This window comes from Prinia subflava, chromosome 8 (assembly GCF_021018805.1).
Source record: "Prinia subflava isolate CZ2003 ecotype Zambia chromosome 8, Cam_Psub_1.2, whole genome shotgun sequence".
NCBI lineage: Eukaryota > Metazoa > Chordata > Aves > Passeriformes > Cisticolidae > Prinia > Prinia subflava.
The window spans coordinates 11,843,262-11,865,457 of NC_086254.1; the positions used below are offsets into that span (position 1 = coordinate 11,843,262).

The 22,196-nt window shown below is 51.5% G+C and overlaps 1 protein-coding gene and 1 long non-coding RNA gene across 2 annotated transcripts; one reads left to right on the forward strand and one right to left on the reverse strand.

Annotated features, from left to right (window-relative positions):
- The first annotated feature begins 200 nt into the window (after positions 1-200).
- LOC134554406 (uncharacterized) lies at positions 201-6,589 on the forward strand. The gene is made up of 4 exons (XR_010081227.1): positions 201-230; positions 1,097-1,191; positions 1,841-2,019; positions 2,143-6,589. It is a non-coding gene; the product is annotated as an uncharacterized LOC134554406 (long non-coding RNA).
- A 6,434-nt stretch (positions 6,590-13,023) lies between these two features.
- ANGPTL4 (angiopoietin like 4) lies at positions 13,024-21,777 on the reverse strand. The gene is made up of 7 exons (XM_063403052.1): positions 21,222-21,777; positions 20,787-20,897; positions 20,174-20,300; positions 15,811-15,924; positions 15,631-15,726; positions 15,091-15,366; positions 13,024-14,555 (listed from the first exon to the last, which is right to left on the reverse strand). The coding sequence occupies exons 1-7, from the start codon at positions 21,735-21,737 to the stop codon at positions 14,374-14,376; spliced, it is 1,422 nt and encodes a 473-aa protein (XP_063259122.1). The 5' UTR covers positions 21,738-21,777; the 3' UTR covers positions 13,024-14,373.
- Positions 21,778-22,196: the final 419 nt, after the last annotated feature.

Sequence of the window (22,196 nt, forward strand, 5' to 3'; positions counted from 1 at the left end):
GACCCATCAACAACAGCCAATAAACAACGAGAGATCCGCTGATTGGCGGGAACTTTGCCCAGTCGAAGGGAGGCAGCGGGGGAGGGGCGGTGCTTGGGTGTCCGAGATTGGAACCTGAGGGACGGGGAGGGGCCAGGGGAGGGGCCAGGGGCGGGGCGGGGCGGGGGGGCGGGGTTTGTGTGGGGGCCGGGGCGGGGCTGCGGGGACTCTGGGGGCGCGGAGGAGATCGGGTCTGTTCGGGGCGCGGGTTACACGGGATGAGGGGATGGCCGTCAGGAGGATGGGGACCTCCCGGGTTGAGCAGGATCGCTGGGAGGGAAGTTTCGCCCCATCTGAGAGTGACCCCCGATCTCTGGGGGGGTGGTATGATCTTTGGGCATGGGGGGAGAACCGGCCCGGCCCGGGGGTCAGCGGAGCATTGGAGCCGGAGAACACGGGTGGGGAGACTCTCAGCAGCGGTCCAGGACACCCGGCTGCCGCCCAGAGCCCCCGCCCCAGTCTCCTTGCTCCCCTCTCGGGCTGGTCCCTGCCCCGCTCAGCGTTCCTGGCCCCACCTTCCTGCTAAACACCAGCTGAAAAGGCTGTTTTGGCAAAAACATGCCCTCACGGTGACATAATTGTTCAAGGAAAACATTTCCCCTTTTTTTTCCTGGCGCGGCTCTGGGCGGTTTCCTGAGCGGAGCAGTGACCACAGCCAGAGGCCGCATGGTCACTCGGGCGGTGGGCACCGTGTGTGGCCACACAGGGACGGCGGGACACCCTTCGCCTTGGCTTTGTGGGCTCCAGGTGGGACATCCTTCACCTTCCCGACAGCAGAGTTGCATCTCATCCTGGGAATGCTGTCTAGGCTGCAGGACCAGCCCCACGGAGCCACTCGGGAGCCCAAGGGTGTTCCTGCTGCCCTGGTGGCCCCCTCCTTGTGATCCCATACAACTTGTGCGCATTTGTGTCCCATCACTGGCCTGACACCTTTGGCTGTGGTTGGACAAACCCTGGCAGGGAAACTGCCGACTCCCCCCCTCCCTCTGTGATGTGCAGGCAAGTGGCTCTGCTCATCACACATTTCTCTCTTTCCGGGCTGTGCTCATCATGACAGGTCTGCCCTACTTCTTCCCCGGAGGAGTCTTTATCCAGCTAAAAGATTAGTGTGACTGCAGTATCACAGAGGGAGCAGCAGCAAGACAGACAATGGTGAGGAAACATTTGGCTTTGGACTTATTTTTTGCTGGCCTTGGGAGATGCTTAGAGTGGGAGTGATGTTGGAGTGGGAACAGATTCAGACCCTCTAGGCTCTGTGGCACGGAACTGCTCTCAGCTGCCCCCAGACACATGAATACCTTGAACAGGCAGGACTGTGGTATCCAAGGGGTCCCATTTCGAGAAATAAATGCTAATAAATGAGTGGGGGCAGAGGAAGAGGCAGCACTGACACCTTGGCGGGGTGACACACATAGGCTGTCAATGACCCAAGCTCTGAGAATGGGTGAGAACCAACATGCTGCAAGCACACTGCAATCCCACTGCCAAGGTATCTAGGTATCCCTGTTGCATATCAGGTAATTGAAGCAGCAGGGAAGGAAAGCCAAAATTTCACAGAACCTGTGGTCTAGGAAAGATGCAGCTCCAGCCTCCAGCAATGGGTTGGGCCAGTTGTTCCTCTGTGACAGGCAGTGATTGCTGAAGGAGTGGAGAGGGAATCTTTTCTTAGGGGTTTTGGTGCTCACATGCAGCACGGAGCATTAGACTTTTAATCCTTCCCACACCAAAGGGATTTTAAACACCAGGATCTACAAGAAGGTGTTACCACTTTCTCCTGTTGATGCTGTTCCTGTTCCTGCAGGACCCTAATGAAATGCCTTGGTCAGTGATGACTAAAGGACACCCAGGGCTGTTAAGCATCCAATGATGAACACTTCAATAGCATCAGGAGGAACAAAGCTGGAACATGTTGTATGCAGAATCTCCCAGGAAGGGCTATTATCCCATGCTGAATTTCCCACAGCTGATAATGCGCAACCAGTGAGTGGCTATGTGACAGGAGGGAGAGGAGGGTGGCTCCTTACTGATCTGCAAAGGAGGCCTTTGCTTCCCTTGATTTGCTCTGCGCAGTAGAAGTAAAACATCTTATTTTCTTTATTACAGGTAACTTTATTAGTTCTGAATTGAACACTAATGGAGGAAGGCCTAAAAAACCACCAAAGCTATTTTTTATCAGTTTGGATGGAAATCACTTTCTTCTTCTTCTAATGCCTGGGAGTTCTTGCCTTAAGTTCTAAAGAGAGATACATGATGGTGGTACCACTGTGAGTGCCATCCAGCTCCAAAATCTCCTGGGACAGGGTTATAACATGGGCTGCAAGGAGTGGAGATGATGACTTGGTGTTAGAGGAGGGATGTCGTCCTGGGGCAATGTGGGGTGAAGCATGAACCCATAGTCCCCATGTTCTTAACATCCAGGAGTCCCCTGACCTCATGGTGTTTTGCATTGGAGAATCAGTGTTATGTCACCAAAACCAGATAAGTGTCACTGATGGGGGAGTGCATTTGCAGAACCTTTCTGTAAATTCCACATGTCCTCAAATTTGCCACAGGCCATCAAGCTTCAAGGGCAGTGGCCTGAGGTCCCACCTAGGTCAGCAAACTGGTCAGGAAACTCCCCTGTCAGACCATTCAGATCCTGCACTGGGGGGTCCCACTGGCACTGCCCCAGACTGGCACTGCTAGGAACAAAGCCCCTTTGCAGCGGTGGCTCCAGTGACCCCACAGACCCTGTGACTGCCCGCACACCCCACACTTCCCCAGTCAGACCAGCTCCTCTCACTGGTTCAGACCCGTGTTCCCCATAGCACAGTCCCAGACTCCGGTTCCTTTGTGGTGCAGCGACACAGAACAGCTTGAGCTGGTGCCCCTGGGGAGGGACTCTGGACAAAGCCGCCCTGAGCTGTGCCCCCTCCCAGTCTGTGCCCATCCTGATGCTGATGTTTAGCCTGGCTCCTGTTCCTGGTTCTTGCAGAGTCCCAGAGTGACTGGCCACCCCTCATCTGGCTCCCTAGGGCCCCAACCCCTTGGTCAGGCGAATGGTCAGTGCCACGTCCCAGCCCCTTGCTGGGGACTCTGGCCATTCCTCCCACTCTGAGCACAACCTGCAGCTTGTGCTGCAGCTCCCTGAGCTGGGCACTGGAGCATTCCAAACAGCCCTCCCTTTGTTTTAGTGGAGCACACCTGCTAATATATTGAAAGGAAAAAGAAAAGTACTTTCAAGACATTTGAATACTGCCTTTATATACAACATTATCACAAGTAAAAAACATAACAGAATTAAGGCCAACAGAGTGAAGTACAACATGGATTCCTTTGTACAAATACTTAAAAGAATAGCAACACAAAATCACAAAGGATTCTCAGAAGTCAGTTATTTATCAACCAGTTGATCACAGAATCACAGAATCAGTGAGGCTGAAAAAAGCTTCTGAGACCACCAAGTCCAGCCTATGATCAGGCACCACCTTGTCCACTAGACCAGAGCACTGAATGCCACATCCAGTCTTTTCTTAAACACCTTCAGGAACAGCAACTCCAAAACCTCCCTGGACAGACCATTCCAGTGTCTAACTGCCTTTTCTGTGAAGAAATTCTTCCTAATGTCCAACATAAACCTCCCCTGGTGCAGCTTGAGACTATGTCCTCTTGTCCTGTTGCTGGCTGCCAGGGAGAAAAGCCTGACTCTCACCTGGTTCCACCCTCTTGACAGGAAGTGGTAGAGAGTGAGAGAATCCCCTCTGAGCCTCCTCTTCTCCAGGCTGAGCCCCTCCAGCTCCCTCAGCTGCTCCTTATCAGACACCTGCTCCAGATCCTTCACCAGCTTTGTTGCTCTTCTCTGGACTCCGTCAGCACCAAAATTCCTTCCTGAATTGAGTGGTCCAGAAGTGCATACAGGACTCAAAGTCTTGCCTCACCAGTGCTAAGTTCAGGAGAGGAATCACTTCCCTGGTTCTGCTGGCCACACTATGGCTAGTACAGGCCAGGTGCCACTGCCCTTCTTGGCCTAAACACTCCTGGGCTCGTGTTCAGCTGCTGTTGACAGCATCCCCAGGCCCTTCTCTGCTGGGAGCTTTCCAGCCACTCTACCCCAAACTTGCATCACTGCAGGGGATTATTGTGACGAGAGTGTAGGACCTGGTAATTGGTGTTTTTGAGCCTCATGCTGTTGGTCTTGGCCCATTGATCCAGCCTGTGCAGATCCCTCTGCAGGGTCTTCCTACCCTCCAGTAGATCAACACTCCCACCCATCTTGGTGTCATCCGTGAATTTACTCTGGGTGGACTCAGTCCCCTTATCCAGGTCATCAATAAAGACACTGAGTAGGACTGGGCCCAACATTGATCACTGGTCACCACTAGTGAAAATAATGGAACAGATCATCTACTGGTTGTTTGATGTGAGAATAGCATATCCAATTTTTCTTATGTATAACTGTAACAGCAAAATAGGAACACAGTAAAACAGCATTCTTATCTAGGTCCTAATTTGGATTTTCTACAGAATACCTTATTTAAAATTCGATCTCCAGGCTGTATATCATGTACCTGTATTTCAGGGAGTTGAGTTGATAACACTGAGCATACTTTGTTCTTTACACCCTTTCTGCATGTATATGACACACTGGGTCTATCTCCATCCAATAGGCTGGCCATAGCTGGGATATAAAATCCTGGCATAACTAAGTGCCTTTCAAAGAGAATTTCTGCTGCTGTCAGCCCTACAGCTTATACCAGAGTATTCTGGATATCCCACAGAGCCAAATTTAAAGCTTCTGGCCATTTCAGATTAGTGTACACACATATTTTTATTATCTTTTCTTTTAATGTTCTATTAATTCTCTCTACTTCTCCTGAAGACTCTGAGTGATGTGGTATATGTAATTCCCTGTCTCTCCCTAAGGACTTGTACAGCTGGTGGATTATATTTGCTGTAAAATGAGCACCTCTGTCTGTTTCAATAAGCTCTGGAACCCTGAGTATCAGGTATAACTTCCTTTAGCCAGGCATTTACTACTCCTCCTGTGTCAGCCCTTCATGTTGGAAAGGCTCCTGCCCAGTCTGGCTGCTATTCAACCATCACCAACAAACTCTTGCCCCCAGTTGCAGGTGAAGTGCCCATAGTCTCTGTGCAGTCACTGGAAAGGGAAGCAGGCCCATGGTAACCCTCCTACCTCTGAGCTTGGTCTGTCACATGAGACCTTTGGGCAAGCTGGGCAGCTATTAGTAATTTATTTTGCAGCAGCCTAAATTCCTGGAGCTGCCCACGCTTTTTGTCCCTCCATAGGCTTTACCCAAAACCATCTCACCACAGTTACTACACATTTCTTTGGCAGACCAGTTTTCCTTCAGCTGACCATATTCCATCATAATTTTGAGTTGCCTCATGCTTTTCCCATCCTATCTTTCCTTCTATTGAGACATACTTCTCATACATAGTTTGAAATTCTGTCAAATTGGGCCTTTCGCTCTGGACAACCGTTAGAGCCACAGTGGTACATCATCCCAGAGGCTGCCTGGCTGTGCCTTCACAGCTGCATCAGCTGGGTCATTGCCTCTGCCAACCCCTGTAATGCCTCTAGCGTGGGCTGGACAAGGAACTACAGCAGTTTCTGCAGGGAACTGTACTGCTTCTACCAAACTGTGTATTTCCTCTCTATTGGATGCTCTCTGTCCTGCTGATGTTAAAAATCTCTGCTCTTTCCATAACATTCCTGCTGCATGAAAAACACCAAAAACATATCAAGTATTAAATGTACAGCTGTTAACTCATTTCCCTCTTCTCAGATGTGCAGCATGAGCCAAGGCTGCTCCCTGTGTGCTCCTCCTTGCTGGGAGCAGTTCTGCTTCTGTCACCTGCCCCTGGCAACCCCACGGATCATCTACCCAGACAATCAATGTCCTTGCAGGTAGCAGGATGAGCTCAGAACTAGATCTGGGTTATGTGAGGGAGCATCAGTCAATGGAAGTCTTCATCCCTTGCTCAGACTGGCAATATGTTTCTACATGGTCAGGTAAAGGCATTCGGCTCACTGGATTTGAGATGTTGCATCTTTTTAAGAGTGCAGTTAGGAGGATTTGTTGTTGTGATAGAGCTGGGGTGTGATACTGTTCCAACAGCATCTCTACCTCATGTGGGACATGGACAGTTGCAGGATGTCCCAGGGTAAGGGAGTGGCTTTTCTCCAATGCTGCTGCTGCTGCCACTGATTTATAACAGGTGCTCTCACTGCAACTGGATCCAGATGAACTAGGAGTGTGTGACTCTGGTGGGGTCCCATGCTACTACTCCAGTGGCCATTTCTTTATGCCCACACACACACATATATATGTACATATAACTTTTTTTTCAATAGCAAAAATCTTTTCTGTTCCTTTTCACTGAAGGGGCAGTACAAAGCATTAGGCAAGAAAACAAGCTTCCTGCTCAGGCAGGGCTTTTTCCCCATTGTCCTGGAAGAAAATGAAAGTTTCCCAAGTTAATAGAAATAATATTAGTGTAAGAAGGTTTCCTGCTGCTTTGCACATGCCACTAGTTCCAGCCACAGGTGATGCCCTCTCTTCATGAATAGAACATAGCAGATCTTCAATAACAGCTACAACAGTTCTTATTCTGGGGGAAATCTTCAAATATTATTTGTATGTTTATCATCCCTTCACTAATATAAATGTATATGCAGAAAAATGTGCTTTTATAAATATTCTTCTAGAAATATCCAAAAATAGCAACGCTATAAGCTATAAGCAAGTGCAAGTCCACAGGGAATCTCATATACATACAAAAATAAAGTGCTGTGTGAGCTGACACACATCTGGAGAATATGCTCCATAGTATTTCTAGTTTACACCCCAACAATGCATTCAAATAGCTACAGCTAAATCTGAATTAACAAAAAAATATAAGTTTTCCAGGAAAACTGGCACAAGCAGCACACATTTGGAAGCTGAGGTGCCTCTGAATGCAGATCTACGCGAATCTCCCTCTTTGAGGAGGTTCGGTGTGCGCATTGACCCAGAGGCAACAGCTTCCTCCATGGGTGTTTGTGCCCCAGAGACACGGTTTTCCTGGGAGCTGGAACAAAAGCTTTCCAGAAGCCCACAATTTTTTTTAAAATCAACTCTTAGATTAAAATATCTTGAAGGAATCACCAAACATTAAATACTGTTTCTGTTATAAATATGTTATAAATGCCAATATAATAATCCAATTAAAAATATAATTTTTAGTTTATTAAACAGGATCGAATTACAGAATTTCGGCAAAACCACCCGCAGCGGAGATACTTTGACGATTTACCCGGGAATCGCCAACCGTGAACTGGGACGCAGTATCTGGCAAACTGCCGTCCCCTCTGAGTTCACGAATTGGCCTTGCTCGGGGCTTAGTTTTTATACACCTTATTCTGCCTCTGGCTAAAATTTCCTCTTTGTCCTTTTGTTTCCAAGCTAGTTATTCGAATTCATAGTCGTCTCCGGCTTAGCTGAAAAGAGTCTCCTTCTCTACTGCAAGGTGTTAATTTTTAGTTTCCCATGAGTGAATGGACACCAAAGTTTATGAATGGTAAAAGTTCATCTCCGGAGATGTTGATGATGATGGTTCTCTGATGGTGGTGTTCCGATGCTCGATGCTCGAATGAGGGTGTTTCGATGGCTGAAGATAATCATCCAGGGAGGGGAAGACTGATAGCTTATCTTAATGTGTCTTATCCTGATGCCAAGGAGACAGCCAGGTTTTCTGTAAATCCTTTGTCTCCTTTCTAAATGTTAAATTCCAGGGTAGTGCCTGCTTCTTGTCTCAGTGCATTTTCAAGGCAGACTGAAACTTAAGACTATATTCCCCTATACAATGGTTTTTATAATTTCTAACATGCCAGAACCCATAAGAACACGAATTAACATCCCATATTTTTCACAAATACATAGTGAATCCAATTAATAAAAGTGAATTTTATTAATAATTTAAAAATAAAATAAATAAAAATAATTTAAAAATAAAAATAAAATTTGGAAACAAAATTTCAAAAAAAAAAAAAAAAAAACAAAAAAAACCAAAAAAAAAAAACCCATACGAAAAACCCACAGACAAAGTCAGTGTCGAGCCCGGGGCCGGCACTGGGTGAACCTAGCTACGGTAGCTCCCCGTTCACAATTTCAGTTCCAGCAGGGTCTGTTAATATACAGTTTTGGCCGGACAGGGCATTGCTTCATACTTCTTTGTCCTTTTCCCACTCTTTCTCCATATTCACGAAATTCTGTCCTCACTGCCAGGAAGGTTGATTGGATTTTCGAGAAGAGATGAATACTGGATTCCATTCGATTTTGGGGAATCTCTATTGGGATGCACACCACGGGATGATGAAGTCTAGATCCATATCTAGTGATATTCCTCGTTGGGAGTCCATCTCCGGAATGGGCTTATCTCTTCTCGTAGCCACCCTCCTTTTTGTTGTAAATCATGGTCCTTGCCCAAGTTTCGAGCAAGGGTGTTTTCAATTCTTAATCCTTTTACTTTATTTCCAAGCCTGGAAATACTACCGTATTCCTCCTAAAACGTGGCCGAATGTATACCATCGATACATTACATGAACATGAATGATTATACATTTATATTGCAATTACATCATATATTACAGTTTCTACCACACGATTTTTAATAGATTCCCAATATATCTTTTAAAATGCTTCAGCCACTCTTCCTTAGCGTTTTTCCTCCGAGGCCAGCTCAGCCCAGCCCGCCGAGCACCCGCAGTGCCACGGCCGGGCAGAGCGGTCCCCTCGGAGCCCGCTGCGGACACGGCGCCGGCCCTGCGGCGCTGCTGCCGCCGCCCGGCACAGCCCGGACCCGCTGCGCTCGGAGCTCCCGGGCACAGCTGTAATATATGATGGGAGATAATTCGTGTTCATACAACGTAAATGTGAAATCATTCATGTTCATGTAATATAATGTGAAATAACTCGCATTTGTGATCGATGGTGTAAAATCAGTCCCATTTTAGAAGGAATACGGTAACAGCCACTCAGGCTTGGAATTAAAGAAAAATTATCAGGAATTGTAAACGCCCTTGCCCGAAACTCGGGCAAGGACCACAATTTGCAGCAGAAAGGAGACTGACTCCGAGAAGAGATAAACCCACTCTGGAGATGGGCTCAACAACGGCAAAGATTATCGCTTGATATGGATCTAGCCGCCATCATGTGTGCAACCCAATACAAGATTCCCAGAAATCAAATCAAGTATTCATCTCTACTTGGAAATCCACTCAACCATCCTGAAGAGAGAACAGAACTACATGAATATGGAAAAGAAATCGGAAAGACAAAGAAGTATGAGGCAATGGCCTGTCCAACTAAAGAAACTGTATATAAACTGACCCTGCAGAGACTGAAATTGTGAACAGAGGAGCTACAGTGTGATAGAGGCCGAAGCTACTGTTCACCCAGTGCCGACCCCGGGCTCGACACTGGTTTTTGTTTGTGACTTTTTCTAAATTCTATTTTTAAAATTATTAATAAAACTCTTTTATTAATTAAATTTGCCACACATTTATAACACAGCGGAGGATTGTCATGCACAGCCTCTGCCAAGGGTGGCTTCTTTTCCATGCTGGGGCTTATTCCCGCCTTTTCAAGCACTAAGACGGACTTGAAACACCTTTTTACATGCGAAAAAGATATACTCTACCACCTTATGTGTGCCTCCTGAGATGCTCCAATCCCCGCAGAAGTGTCACTAAATTTGAACAAAATGATGCCCCAACATAGGGGCCCAGGTCCACCCTTCGTGAATACGCTCAGGGAATTTGACCTGCCAGGCTTAGGCTCCAAAGATGCATATGAACTCACCTAGCAGCAGCATTTGGGTGCTTGGAGAAGGAAGACTCCAAAGATGGTTGCCTGTGGATCCCACCTGGATCAATAAACTATTAAGGAAACTTTCCTGTCCTACCGGTCTGATGCCACTCTGGGCATCCTACTGGCACTGCCCCAGAATGTCACTCTGGGGACCAATGCCCCTTCACAGCAGCAGCTCCAGTGACTCCAAAGGGGTCCCCCGTGACTCTCCACACACCCCGAGCACACCCTGAGCTGTCTCTGCAGCTGCACACTGAGCCACCTGCACTATCTGTGCTCCTCAACAGCCAGCGAGGGTCCTGCTAGCCCCAAATATTTTATTAAACTCTGCTGGGGTCTACATCCTGAAGAGCTGTCACGTCTATGCCATCTGCTTCTTTTTTTAACGTGATAAAAACTTGCTCAGAATGGTCACCTAAGATGCTGAAGCTTGCCTTGAGAGCCTCAATCCCTTCAGTGTCCCAGAGACACAGCCACCTGCCTGGGATTCTTGAGCCAGGATTTCCCCTTCCCACTCTCTTAGTAGGATCTGAACCCCTGGGAGTCCATAAGCACACTCAGGGAGCTGCCCCAGAACACTCTGCTTGGGAGGTGTCCCTGGTAAAGGTGCAGGTACAAAGCTGTGCCAGGCACACCCACAAGAAACTCAATTTGTGCTCAGTGCTTCTGAGCACCAGCAGAAGAGCTGAAGCTGCTGGGAGAACTGGGAGAGTTCTGGCACTCCTGTGTCTGCCAGGCACCCTGAGGTATGGAGAGCCAGGGGATGACTTTGAAAGTGTGACCCTTGCTAGTGCTGGTGGGGCTGAGTGCTGGGCTGGGGTGCCTAGAGAGTGTTGGTGGGTGGGTAATTATTCTCTTGTTTTCATTTGCTGTTTCTTGGCTGTCTGGCAGCCTTCTGTTCTCAGTGGGGATTTGCCAATTTGCCTTTTTTTGTTTTGTACCACTGCTGAGGTGCTACACTGGTGGTGGGGGGCTCAGGTTATGCCTCTGGGCTTACTCACTCCAGCACCCTGATGCCATGGTTACAGGGGCTCAGCCTGCCCATCCAAGTTGGTGCAGCTCTGTGTGCACACAAACACCTTCCTTTTTTGCCAAGGAGCGATTTGGATTCCACTGAAGAATAAAAAAGAGCTTGGGGCAATGTGGTCATGTCTCCCAATGGCTGTTGTTACTGTTCAGAGGGAGCTCTGTGCAGCAGGCTGAGCCTATCCTCACTTTTTGGGGCCACAAACACAGCTGGCTCGAGATGTTCATGCCTGATGCACAACTTCATTGTGATCTAATGATGCTCTGTGAGAATCCCGGGTCAACATGCTTCTACTGATGGCTCCAAGCTCGGCACTGAGGGGCGTGCCAGCTCTGTGCCACTCATTGGAGCACAGCCTCAGCCTGTCTTACAGTGCTGCTGGCCCTAAAAACCCCATCCCACCATGTCCACACCCTGCAGCCTTTGGTCTTATGCCATCCCCCCACCTTCAGAAGCAGCCCTTACACCAGCCCTCACTGGGGTTTTACTGGGGGGTCTTGAGGTCCCGGGTGGCTCATGCCACCAAGAGCTGCTGGCACAGGAGGTTCACCTGCAGGAACCGCGGCTGGAGTTGGGAGCAGCAGCACTCAGTGCCTGGTGGATGCCTGTGCTCCAGCAGCGCCGAGCTGCGGCTGTCGCTGGAGGGAGCCCTGTGGCAACTCCCAGACGCTGCCACGAGCTGCAATTGAAATGGTTTTTAAAAATTGTAGAAGGTGGAGGATTTCAGACGAAAACAGACTCAGAACCGGCTTCTGCAGAGGGACCTTGAAGGGGTCCGAGGATGCCACCAGACTCCAGTGTGGCACCAATGGCCCTGTAGCACTGACACTGATGGAATGTGCCAACTTGTGCAGCAGAACAGGCAAGACTGAGACACACAGGAAAGCAGAAGCTGTAATCCCTAGGATAGACAAGATATAAGGCATTTTGCATTTGCCCATTTGGCATTTACCGGACCCTGGATGGTGTCTGGTAGTGGCTAGCACCATCCACCAGGCACCTCCTGTTGATCAAATGCACCACAGGGAAGCAAACCCCAAGTCTGCAAAAACCACCTGGTACTGCAGAAGGGCTCCTTCACCAGCTTCTATTTGATGCATAAATCCCACCCCAGTCTCATCACTTTAGCATCCAGACTAAAATATGCACTCCAGTATCCGCTGCTGCACTCAAGGACTAAGCAAGTTTTGAATTAGCAACGAGAATATTAAAAATGCATTTCTGAATGCAGGAGTGAGCACAGAGCTGGGTATAATGGGCTGTTTGCACAGCTGTGCTTGGAGCTATCATTAACCCTGGGATTTCCTCCAGGTAGGCAGGACAGATGTGAGAGTTAGGGCCACATTTAGGTACATCAGATATTTATAGAGCTGCTCAGGGGACTAGACCAGTCCCATCTCTTCTTCCTGAAACAAGCAGTTTTTCCTTTTCCTTCCTTGACCAGTCAGAGAAGCACTTGATTTTCTCCTATGATTATCTTTATGATATTAGAGCTGAAGAAAACATATAGATGGGACTGGGAGCACTGCTGGAATTTACCCCTGTCACCTTAAAGAACCCTGCTCTTTACCCCAGCTCATTTCATTCCTACATCTATAATCACCCCCATAGAAGTTACAATAAATACTTTTGGAGAGGACTACACACATGCGGTATGAGGAGCTAAAAGGCTGCTGTTTAGTGAGGCTTGCCCTCATCAGCTGACTTTGTTGGGCCTGGATCATCCAGACCCCAGCCTCTGCTCATTTTCAAAGAGTTGCCACAGGCTGTTCAGCCACCTCTAAGGAATATTGTCTTCGTTCAAAGGTCTGCCATCAGGGAATAAGAAAACCAAACATATCAGCACTTATAAAATTGGTGCAGCACAGCCTAATTTCCAGGAAGAAGTTTAGAAGCCCATAACTTCAAGCAGAATAAAACCTGATGCTGGGCCCTATAGCAGCAATTTATGTCAGAGCTCTACAAGGCTACAGCTGAACATGGAGGGCAGAAGAGAGCAGAGGGCTCAGGTCACAATTCCAACAAAGGAACTTTTCAAATGCAGGATCCTCACAATGCTCCTACACACCTGCCATAACAAAAATAATCCAGGCACAACACTTAAAGGCTTGTTTTTATTAAAAGACATCTTCAGAAAAGATACTTTAGTACAAAAAAAGTTTAAAATACACAAACTACACTTGCTTTCCTTTCCAGCATCAACATTTATAAATTACACCACATTGTTATTAACACTGCATTTAAATATGAAAACAAATTGAAACAGAATTCATCAACAAGGTCCAACATCCTACAAACAACTATGTACAGTATTTAGCAGCTAGGAGCTCTAGCAGAGTAGTCAATATGACTTCAATAGGGCAGGATGCTTGGGAAGCCCCAAGACTGCAGCTTGGCCTGTAAGTTTTCAGGGACCTGTTTTGGCCACCTCTCCCCAGACATCCATCCCAAAGACAGAGGTAATGCCATACATCACAGTACACACATGATTAAGTGTGGCTCTGTGGCTCTTGTGGAGAAACCCTGCTGTCCCCTCGTCTTGTAGTACACTGGGACACACATGTGGGACAGGTCCAGTCACTCTGCAAAGCATGAACGTGTCTGGTGGAAGAAGGCAGCCCCTACTTCTGGGGGGCTGACAGTGACATCAGGGCTGGTCCAACCCAGGGACAGTCCCTGCTCTGTTCCACTGCTCATCCTACCCACCCCCAGCAGCACTGGCAGGCTCCACACACAGTTCCCCAGGACCTGGCCCCTCAGGCAACCAGCTGCAGGATTTCACCCATCAACCTTAGAGCTGGAAGCAGTTTTCCCAGCTCCCAGCAAATTCCAGCTAAGCTAGAAGTACAGGTCTTCAAAGGGAAGGCAAGTGAGCCTCTGTTGTTCCCCTTCTGCACAGGTCAACCTCAGCCCACCCACCAAGCCCTGCACTGCAGGGGACAGGGGCTGCACAGATGGAGCTGCCTGAGGCTCACTGCCCCCATCCTCCACACAGGAAGGAGGCTCCAGGGGCTCTCACAGGAGGGTACATGGAACATCATTTGGGAACAACAGTGAAAGACAGGACATAGCAAGGCTCCATAACCAGTGCTGTGGTCCAGAGCAGTGAGACACTTCACATGCCCCACCTGCCCCAGGCCCAGCTCATCCACACAGTACAGAAATGTTAAGACAGGATAGAAAGCACCGGACAATTTGAACTTCCCACAGCAGCACATGGCGGGTTAGAAGACCCTTGTGTATGCTCTGGAGGTGGATCTCCCACTTGGGGCTCCTCTTCAGGTTTGGGAGCTCCCATCCAGGGGTTTTGGCAACGTGGAGCTGTTTTACTTTTAGCGAGGAGCAGTGTCATGCCTCTAAAGGGCTTCTAACCAAGGAAGGGGAGGTTGTTTTCTGTAAACACCGAGTGATGGAGCTCAGGTCCATGCTCCACAAAGAAAGTCTCAAGTAGCAACTTTAGGGCTCTGCTTCCAGTGCTGCAGGTTGGATTTTCATGACGGTTGACTTCAGGGGGTAGTACCTGCCCTTCCATGTCTTCCAAAAGATGCCCTGCTTGCGCTCGTGCCTCTGCCGTGGGATGGAGCGGAAGTATTTCCCATTGAGGTTGGCATGGCCACAGGTGCTGAACCACCAGCCACCTGCAAGGGCAATGAAGAGACAATTTCAACTCATACAGGAAAACACAGGTTCAAGGCAGCTGATGCCCCTATTTCCCCCACTTTTCCAGAGCTTCAGGATCTTACAAGACCACCTCACATGCAGTGAAGGAGTCCTGTGTACTGGGGAACCTTTCAGAGATCCTACAGTACTTCAGGGTACATCTGCAAATTCAGACTGTGTCTCCTTGTATGAAAAACCTTCAGAAGCCAGGGTGAGAGAGGCCTCTGCTCTGCTTGAAAAGGTTCCAGGCAAAGTCACAGACAGCAAAGCTGTTATGAGGACAGATGCTTGGTCCAAGATCTAAATCACGAACCCTCCCTCAGATTCAGCTTCCCTCTTGGTTCCCTGCACAGTTCCCCCCAAAGAAGCAGCTGTCCCAGGGAGTAGGGGACAAGACCAGCTCAACAGCAGAGGGGTCTAGTACCACAAGGTCCGTGTCCCATTGGACCACCACCAGACAGGGAAGGGCTGAAAGGGAAGTGCACATACTGGGATAGAAGACCTCAGACTGACCTGAGAGGTGTTTGGCACAGTTTGTGTCAGCTTTAAGGTCATGGTCACGATCCCGAGTGGAGAAGGGCAGCTGCCTGAATTCCCCAATGGCATTTTCCAGCTCTCCAGACAGAGGCCCCAGCAGGTTGAGTGTGTAGGCTGTGCTCTCACCACCAAGACTGAAGACAAACTGAACCACCTGGGAATTCCCCTCCCAGTCTTCCAGCTCAATCAGGAGATTGTATTTTCCCTCTTGGACAACGTGATGTATCTTCTCCAGGCCCAGCCAGAAGTCACCTGAAATAAGACTCATGACATTGGCTGCAGGGACACAAACATCCCATGAAAAGCAGAGATGCAAGCAAGCTCCAGAGACAAACAGGGACAACTTAGGACGCTGCAGTGTTTGAATCACTGTCTGGCACTCTGCAAGCAGTGTCCCTCTGTTTCAGCCCATGTCTGTGCTCCAGCACAGAGAGATCCAGAGGCCAGCAAGGGGAATAACTTTTGCTAAGCTTCCCTTATCCCACAGTGAGAACATGAACACCATCATCCACCTACCATGAAGGTCTCCAAAGCCATTCTTGTAGGCATCCCACAGCTGGTCAAAGTCCACAGAGCCATCCATGCGTCTCTGGATCACTGTCCAGCCACCCTCTGTAGGAAGCAAAAAACAGTCACCTGGGGTTACCATTTCCATGAGCACCCTCCCAAGTGCTGCAGGACACTGCACGGCTTTACCTGCACTCATGTCGCAGTAGACTTTGAAAGGCTGAGATCCTGCAGGCTGCACCTGGAAAACGCCACTGCTTTGCTGCCCAGCCAGGAAGAGCTGGTGGCAACCCTCTGGGAGCTCTGCAAGGGAAGGAAACAGCAGGTGAGGAGATGGCCACAAACCCCACCTTCCTCAGCAGGTTGCTCCTACCATGCCCCTGGTACTTGCAGCCCTGGCCACAAGCCCAGTCAGCTGTGCACAGCAGTAGCTGTAGCTCTGGACATGTGCTGGGGACAATGGCCTCTGACTTCAGCATCTTTAAACACTGTGACCCCCCCACATCTTCCCTTTTATTCAAACAGAGCTCCTTAGGCTTTCATCCAAGGCAGAAGCCAGGCTTTGGGCCAGGCTGGAGTGACCTCAGATGGAGAGCAGGGCTCCTCATCAAGGAGGGACAAAGGAGCTTCCCAGGTGTTTATTGTAACTTCTCCCAGGTCCCTCTACACCCGCAGACAGGAGCAGCAGATTTAGGGTGGGCAACACCAGGGCCAAGGATCCCCATCCCACACAAGGCTGAAGCAGGGTCAAGGGGCCTCAGGGGTAGAAAGAGACAAAGTGCTGACATCAGGAAGGCGGCTGAGCATCCAGCACATGACCTCCTTCTCCCAGCACCTGTGGTGGCCCCAGCCAGACATCCTGCTAGGCAACCTGCCACCAGCAGGCACAGCGTCAGGCTGGGGTGACCCTTTTCCCAAAATACAGTGACTAAGGCAAGGAAGCAGGGGTTGAACTCTGGGAGCCCCAGCTCATTGCAGGAGCGGATTGCCCAGGGTGAAGCCACACCCTGCTTCATCCCCCTCCATTCCCAGGGATGGTCCTTCTGCCCTGCAGGGACTTTGCCCAGAGCTGCCAGCAAAGCACCTTTTCAACAGCACTGATAAAAGTCCATCCAGGAACAACCATCCACAGCACTTGGGAGAGATGAGCCGCAGGGAACCTGTTACAACACCTGAGTCAAAAGGCCACAGGAAGATGTGCAGGGACTTCAGCCCCAGGCTGCCACAGTCAAGGGGTTCTTTGTCAGCAGGGACAGGTGCCCTAATCACCCCCAGACAAAGGGGGCCTGTTCTCCCCAGGCCAGGGCGGATGGCTATCCTGGCTCACAGCTGCTGCCAGAGACAATCCCGAGACAGACAATAAACACCAAGACAAGCCCTGGGCTGTGCTGGGGTGCTGGCCATGGCGGTCCTCTTGTAGGAGCTGCCCCAGGGTCAGGGCTGACACCATGATCCAGAGCAGCAGCAGGGAGAAGGGCTTCCTCCAACAGCCAGGGGCTTTCTGGGGGCAGAAGGAGGGGGGAAAAAAGGGCCTTTGAGCTGCCAAGTGCAAATGCAGCCCCTGCAGAGCATCACTCTGTCCCATCCTCACTGGGTGCTGTGGAGCCTACATGCTGCATTGGGGTGAAGAGCAGAGCCCCAGCTGGAGGAAAGGTTAGGGGGACCCAGGGGACAGAAATATGACACCAGCCATCACCTTTCACCCATTTCCAACATATTCCTCCCTTTGCCTCCCCCTCCCCCCACAAAATTTCCCTTCCTCAGCAGAGGCAGCCCCTCTCCTACAGCCAGCATGGCTTGGCAGTGGCATCCCTCGCATCCTCAGGGCAGGACTGGTGCCACCATCAGTGCACCACAGGACAAGCTGTGCCCCAGCCCTACCCTGAACCTGTGACACAGGGATTGATGGCATTGTGCATCAAGGATCAAAACCACACAGAGCCCCCCAGCAATGCAGGGGCTGAGTACATCCTGAATATCTCCACTTTCTGAGTAAATGCAGGCAGGGAAGCAAGCCAGGCTCAGGGGAAGGAATGCCCCAGCCCAGCCAGAGGCCCCTGCTCATATTGCCAGGGCAGGAAGGTGCTGGGCTTGCCAAGCCTCTCACCTCCTCTCCCACTGCATCTCCCAGCATCAGTGGGATGGTGCCAGGAAGTTTAGTGGTCCCAGCATGCACAAGTGAACTCCATCCCTGCCTGTTTCTCATTTCAGAGCCCTGACTGCACTCAATCCCTGTTTCCCTGGTGCCACAGGGACTCTCCAGCAGCTGAACGAGATGCAGCTGCTTAAACAGCCTCTGCTCAATCTTTTTGTTTGAGGAACATGCTTGTTAGTTCCAGTTCATGTTGCACATCCAAACGGCACCAGCAGAACAAGCCCTCCTGGCTGCTCCTGTGTTTTCTTTTCCCTCCCCCTTTATTTAGCCAAGCAGCACAAGAAGGCTGGATCTGCCTTAGGCTCCATGTTCACCCAACAGGATTTCCAGCCACGACACAGGGGAGGTCACTAACCTGGTATAAACACCCATCCTCAGGGATGGCAGGGCATGCCTGGAGCTGTCTGCATTTTCCACCCCCTCTCCTGCCCCAACCCAGCCCCATTATTTTGGAGTCTCAGCGCCACGGGGAGAGCATGAGCAGGGCTTTACCTTTCCCCTACTCGGCTGGCTGCCAGCAATCAAAGGCTCTGCCCAAAGACGTGATCCTCTTTCTGCAAGCTATTAAACCTCTCACTCTCCAGGCAGCTTTGAGCCTTCAACTTTCACATGCTTGGCCCCATGCCAGCCCTGCCCTGAAAAAACTTGTGTTCACTGGATGCAAATAAAAGGGTCTTTCTGCAAGGGCTGCTGGTGGAGTTCACTGCTGCTCCCCAGAGCCACGCCGGCACCAGGCCCTGTCCAACAATAGCCCGGGAGCTGCCGGCACAAGCCTCCCCAGCACTCCCTTGCTCTGAAAGGGCCCACAAGCCTCCACGGGCAGAGGGCACAGGGCCAGCCTCTGTGCTTTAAGATTTGCCAGAAAACTCACTTGGCTTGCCAAGTGAAAGGACGCCAATTTGTTTTCTGTCAGTGATACCAACATCAGGGATTAGGCAAGGAAAGGGGAAGCTGACAGCTGGCAGGACAGAACTGGCATGTCCAGGGTCTTTCCATCAGGGACACTGCAGCACTGGAAGGTGCTGAGCTCACACAGCATCCCTGGGGGCTGTAGTCCTTGCTGCCTTCCACAATGCATTTCTGTAGGCAGCATCAGCCAGAACACCCTACATCTGCACCAGCAAGCAGCAAAGGTCCCAACCCATCTCCCTGCACCACACTTTCAGCATAACCCAAGAGTGCAATCAAGGGTTATACTATATAACCTCTAAAGGTCCCTTCCCACCCAAACTGTTCTATGCAGGCAAGTCACAAAGTAGAGCTTGGAAAAAAACAGGGGAGAGAAGTTCTGAGAGTTTTCTGGCTCAAAAGTGCTGCTCTGAATAAGGTTAACCCTGGACAGCCCCACTGAGCTGTGCCCCAGGAAGAGTTTGAAGCCCCACATCCCACCTCTCTTCTTGTCCACATGGACAAGCCCTTTTTTCTGCCCACCCAGCTTTCAGACACACCAGTGACAGTTCTAGGCTCCACAGACAAATTATCACGTTTTCCCATAACCAACCCTGCATCAGGCCCTGAGCAGGAATTTCCCATGCCTCCTCATCCTGCCTGGTTTCTGTTTTGCTCCTGCTGAAGATCCCTAGACAGCAGCACAGGCAGAGCCAGCAGTGTGATGTAGCTGATATAGCATGACAGCAGCTGTTCCTGGGCAGCAAACCCTGCAGGGGCATCAGTTCTTGTCTGGAGGGAGGCTGCAGGACATGGCACAGCTGGGGACACCTGCTCTGCTGCCCTTTGCTCTGCAGGAGCCCCTCCAGTCTTGCTATGGGGGGAGAAGATGCTCCAGGCAGAGCCAGCAGTTGCATATGCAGCATCCACTTGCCTGCTCCAGTGCACATTTCCCAGGGCTGTGAGCATCCACAGAAACTCAGCACCTTCAGCCAAGGATAGTGTGAGCTGAGACACTTGTGTTTCATGCATGAGCTCTAAATTCGAGCCAAGGGAGAGAGATACACAAGCACACAGCTCTGCTCTCAAGCCAGGGCTCCCTAACCCTCCCCTTCTCCCACAGACAGCAAAGCAGATCCTGCCTGGTGAAGTGTGAGCAGGTGAACAAGAGTTCACTCAAAAGAGCTGAGACCCTCCTCCCCTCACCCTGCACCCGCCAATCCTTTTTGACAAATACCTGTTCTCAGGCTTTGTCTGCTCCCCACTGCATTCTTAGTGCCAGGCAGGAAAAAGCCTCTTTAATCTTTAAATTCGTGCTGGACTAATACTGGCCCAGAAGGCAAGCCTGTTCTCCAGAACCCTCACTCTGGCCATACTCCCAAGCTCCAGCTTTTCAAGCAAATCTCACATCCTGGCTCAGGACAAATGAACCTTTCATTTCCAAAAGGTTGCAACTACTACAGGTTTGCTCTGGCATGGCCGAGCAGGGCAGTACTAGCAGATACTCACTCTGTGTCTGCACGGACTCCCCACTGCCATTCTGACTCTGGTTGGTGATGTTGAGGCTCTTTTTCAGGTTTATCTTCCACTTCGGAGACTGTGTTTTGTTGTGGTGTAGGGGAATTAGTAGATTGACCTAAAAAAAAAATGCACAAGTCAGAATGGTTTTATATCAGCTTGTTTTCCACGCCGTTACTCAGGGGAGAAGGTCAGCCACATGCTAGCCACTCCCTGTGGCCAGAGCTGGGGCTGAGCTTGCCTAGAAATCTCGACGAACAGGACACAACCAGTCCTGGCAAAGCCAGAACTGATCGTGTTTTTTCACACAGATGCTAGCTAGTTTATTCTGCAGCTGAATGCAAAGGCAGAGCCCAGGGAGGCTGTTCCCACCCATCAGTTCCTCCTATTGCTCCATGCACTCTCTGGAAGCTTGCAGGTTGCTACCCTCACATCACTGAAGATACACTGCAGCACAGGGACCAGAGCTGTGGCCCCTTTGGGGTACCCAAAGGCGGGAAGCTCCAGCAGAGCCACCAGTGCTGGGACAGCAGGGGTGTTCACACCAGGGTGCCCACAGCATGTAGGGCCAGGCTGGAGGCTGCAGCTCAGGACAGGTGCTCACCTTGCTCTGCAGGCTTTTAATCTGCAGATTCTGCTTGTCCAGCTTGTACTGCTGCTGCTTGATTTTCTGCAGAAGCTCCTCGATCCGCAGGTTCTGAGCATCCATCAGGGACTGCAGGGGAAGAGCCAGGTGAGCCCCAGAGCTCCGAGAAGCTCTGGCTATGCGAGGCTCCCGGGAGGGTGCTCCAAGGACCCCTCTGCTCTCCAGAAGCTGGTCCCCGCCCGATGTCCCGGGACAGTCGGGCCCCCGTCGCTCTTTCCCGCAGTCTCTCCCGGTGTCCCCTAGCGGGTCTGGGCTATGTCCCCCCACCAACGCTCCCCGCGTCGGTGCCAGTGGCAGGGGCCTGTCGGGTGCTCTCCACCCCGCTCCACCAGGCCGGTGCCGGTCTGGTGCACCCCGCGCCCCTCCGGTGGATGCCGCTGGCCCCGCGCTCACCTGCAGCGCCCCCAGGTCCCGGGCGCTCTGGTTCCCAGCCGGCCGCGCCTGCAGCGCCAGACGGACCCGGCCCTCCAGCCGCTCCAGCCGGCCCTGGATCGCGTCCTTGTCAGCCGCCACCTCCTCCAGCCGCTGCCGCAGCGCCTCGGAGAGATTGAGCAGCTGCCGGCCGCGGCCCTCCAGCTCCCGCACGCTGCCCCGCAGCCGCTCGCCGCGCTCCTGCGCCTCCCGCGCCTGCCGCAGCAGCCGCCCCAGGGAGCTGTTGTGGGCGCTCAGCCGCCCGCCCAGCTCCCGCAGCTGTCCCTTGGTGCGCTCCACGTGCTCCTTCAGGCCGTGCCCCAGCTGCAGCAGCCCGTGGGCCAGCACGTTCACCTCGTCCCAGGAGGCGAACTGCACCCGCCGCTCCCGCCCGGCTCCCGCCGCCGCCCGCCGCTCGGCCCCGGCCCCCGGTGCCGGCGCGGGGGCCGCGGCCAGCCCCGCCGCGCACAGCAGCAGCGCTGCGCCGCCGAGCTGCATTGTACCCGCTCCGCTCCTGTACCCACGCCGCTGCCGCCGCCCTGCTTTTATGCCCCCGTGGCGGGGAGGGCTCCGCACCGGCCCCTCCCCGCCCACCCGGCCCCGCCGCTTTGTTCGCCCTCCCCGTCGGCCGCGGCTCGGGCTCCGTATCCGCCGCCCGCTCCGAGTCTCGTCCGCCCCCGCCCGGGGCAACCTTGGTCCCTGGTCGCTGAGCCCTGCCTGTACCAGTCCTCATCGCCGTCCCCATCCTTGTCTCCGTCCTCATTTCCATCTCCATCCCTGTCCCCATTCCCCTCCTCATCCCATTCTTGTCCCCATTCCCATCTGCTTTCCTATTGCTGTCCCCATCCCCATTCCAATCCCTACCCTATGCCTATCCTCTTTCCTGTCCCTGTTCCCATCTCCATCCCCACGCTCATACCCATGCCCGTCCCTGTCCCCATGCCTATCTCTGTCACC

What these genes read in the sequence shown, in the direction of transcription:
- ANGPTL4 (XM_063403052.1), bottom strand. Translation starts at nt 21,737, where the DNA reads ATGCAGCTCGGCGGCGCAGCGCTGCTGCTGTGCGCGGCGGGGCTGGCC. An exon ending in TTAAAAGCCTGCAGAGCAAG is followed by an intron (nt 20,301 to 20,786) that starts GTGAGCACCTGT and finishes TTTTTTTTTTAG; the next exon opens with GTCAATCTACTAATTCCCCT. An exon ending in GGAGTCCGTGCAGACACAGA is followed by an intron (nt 15,925 to 20,173) that starts GTGAGTATCTGC and finishes CTTCCCTTGCAG; the next exon opens with AGCTCCCAGAGGGTTGCCAC.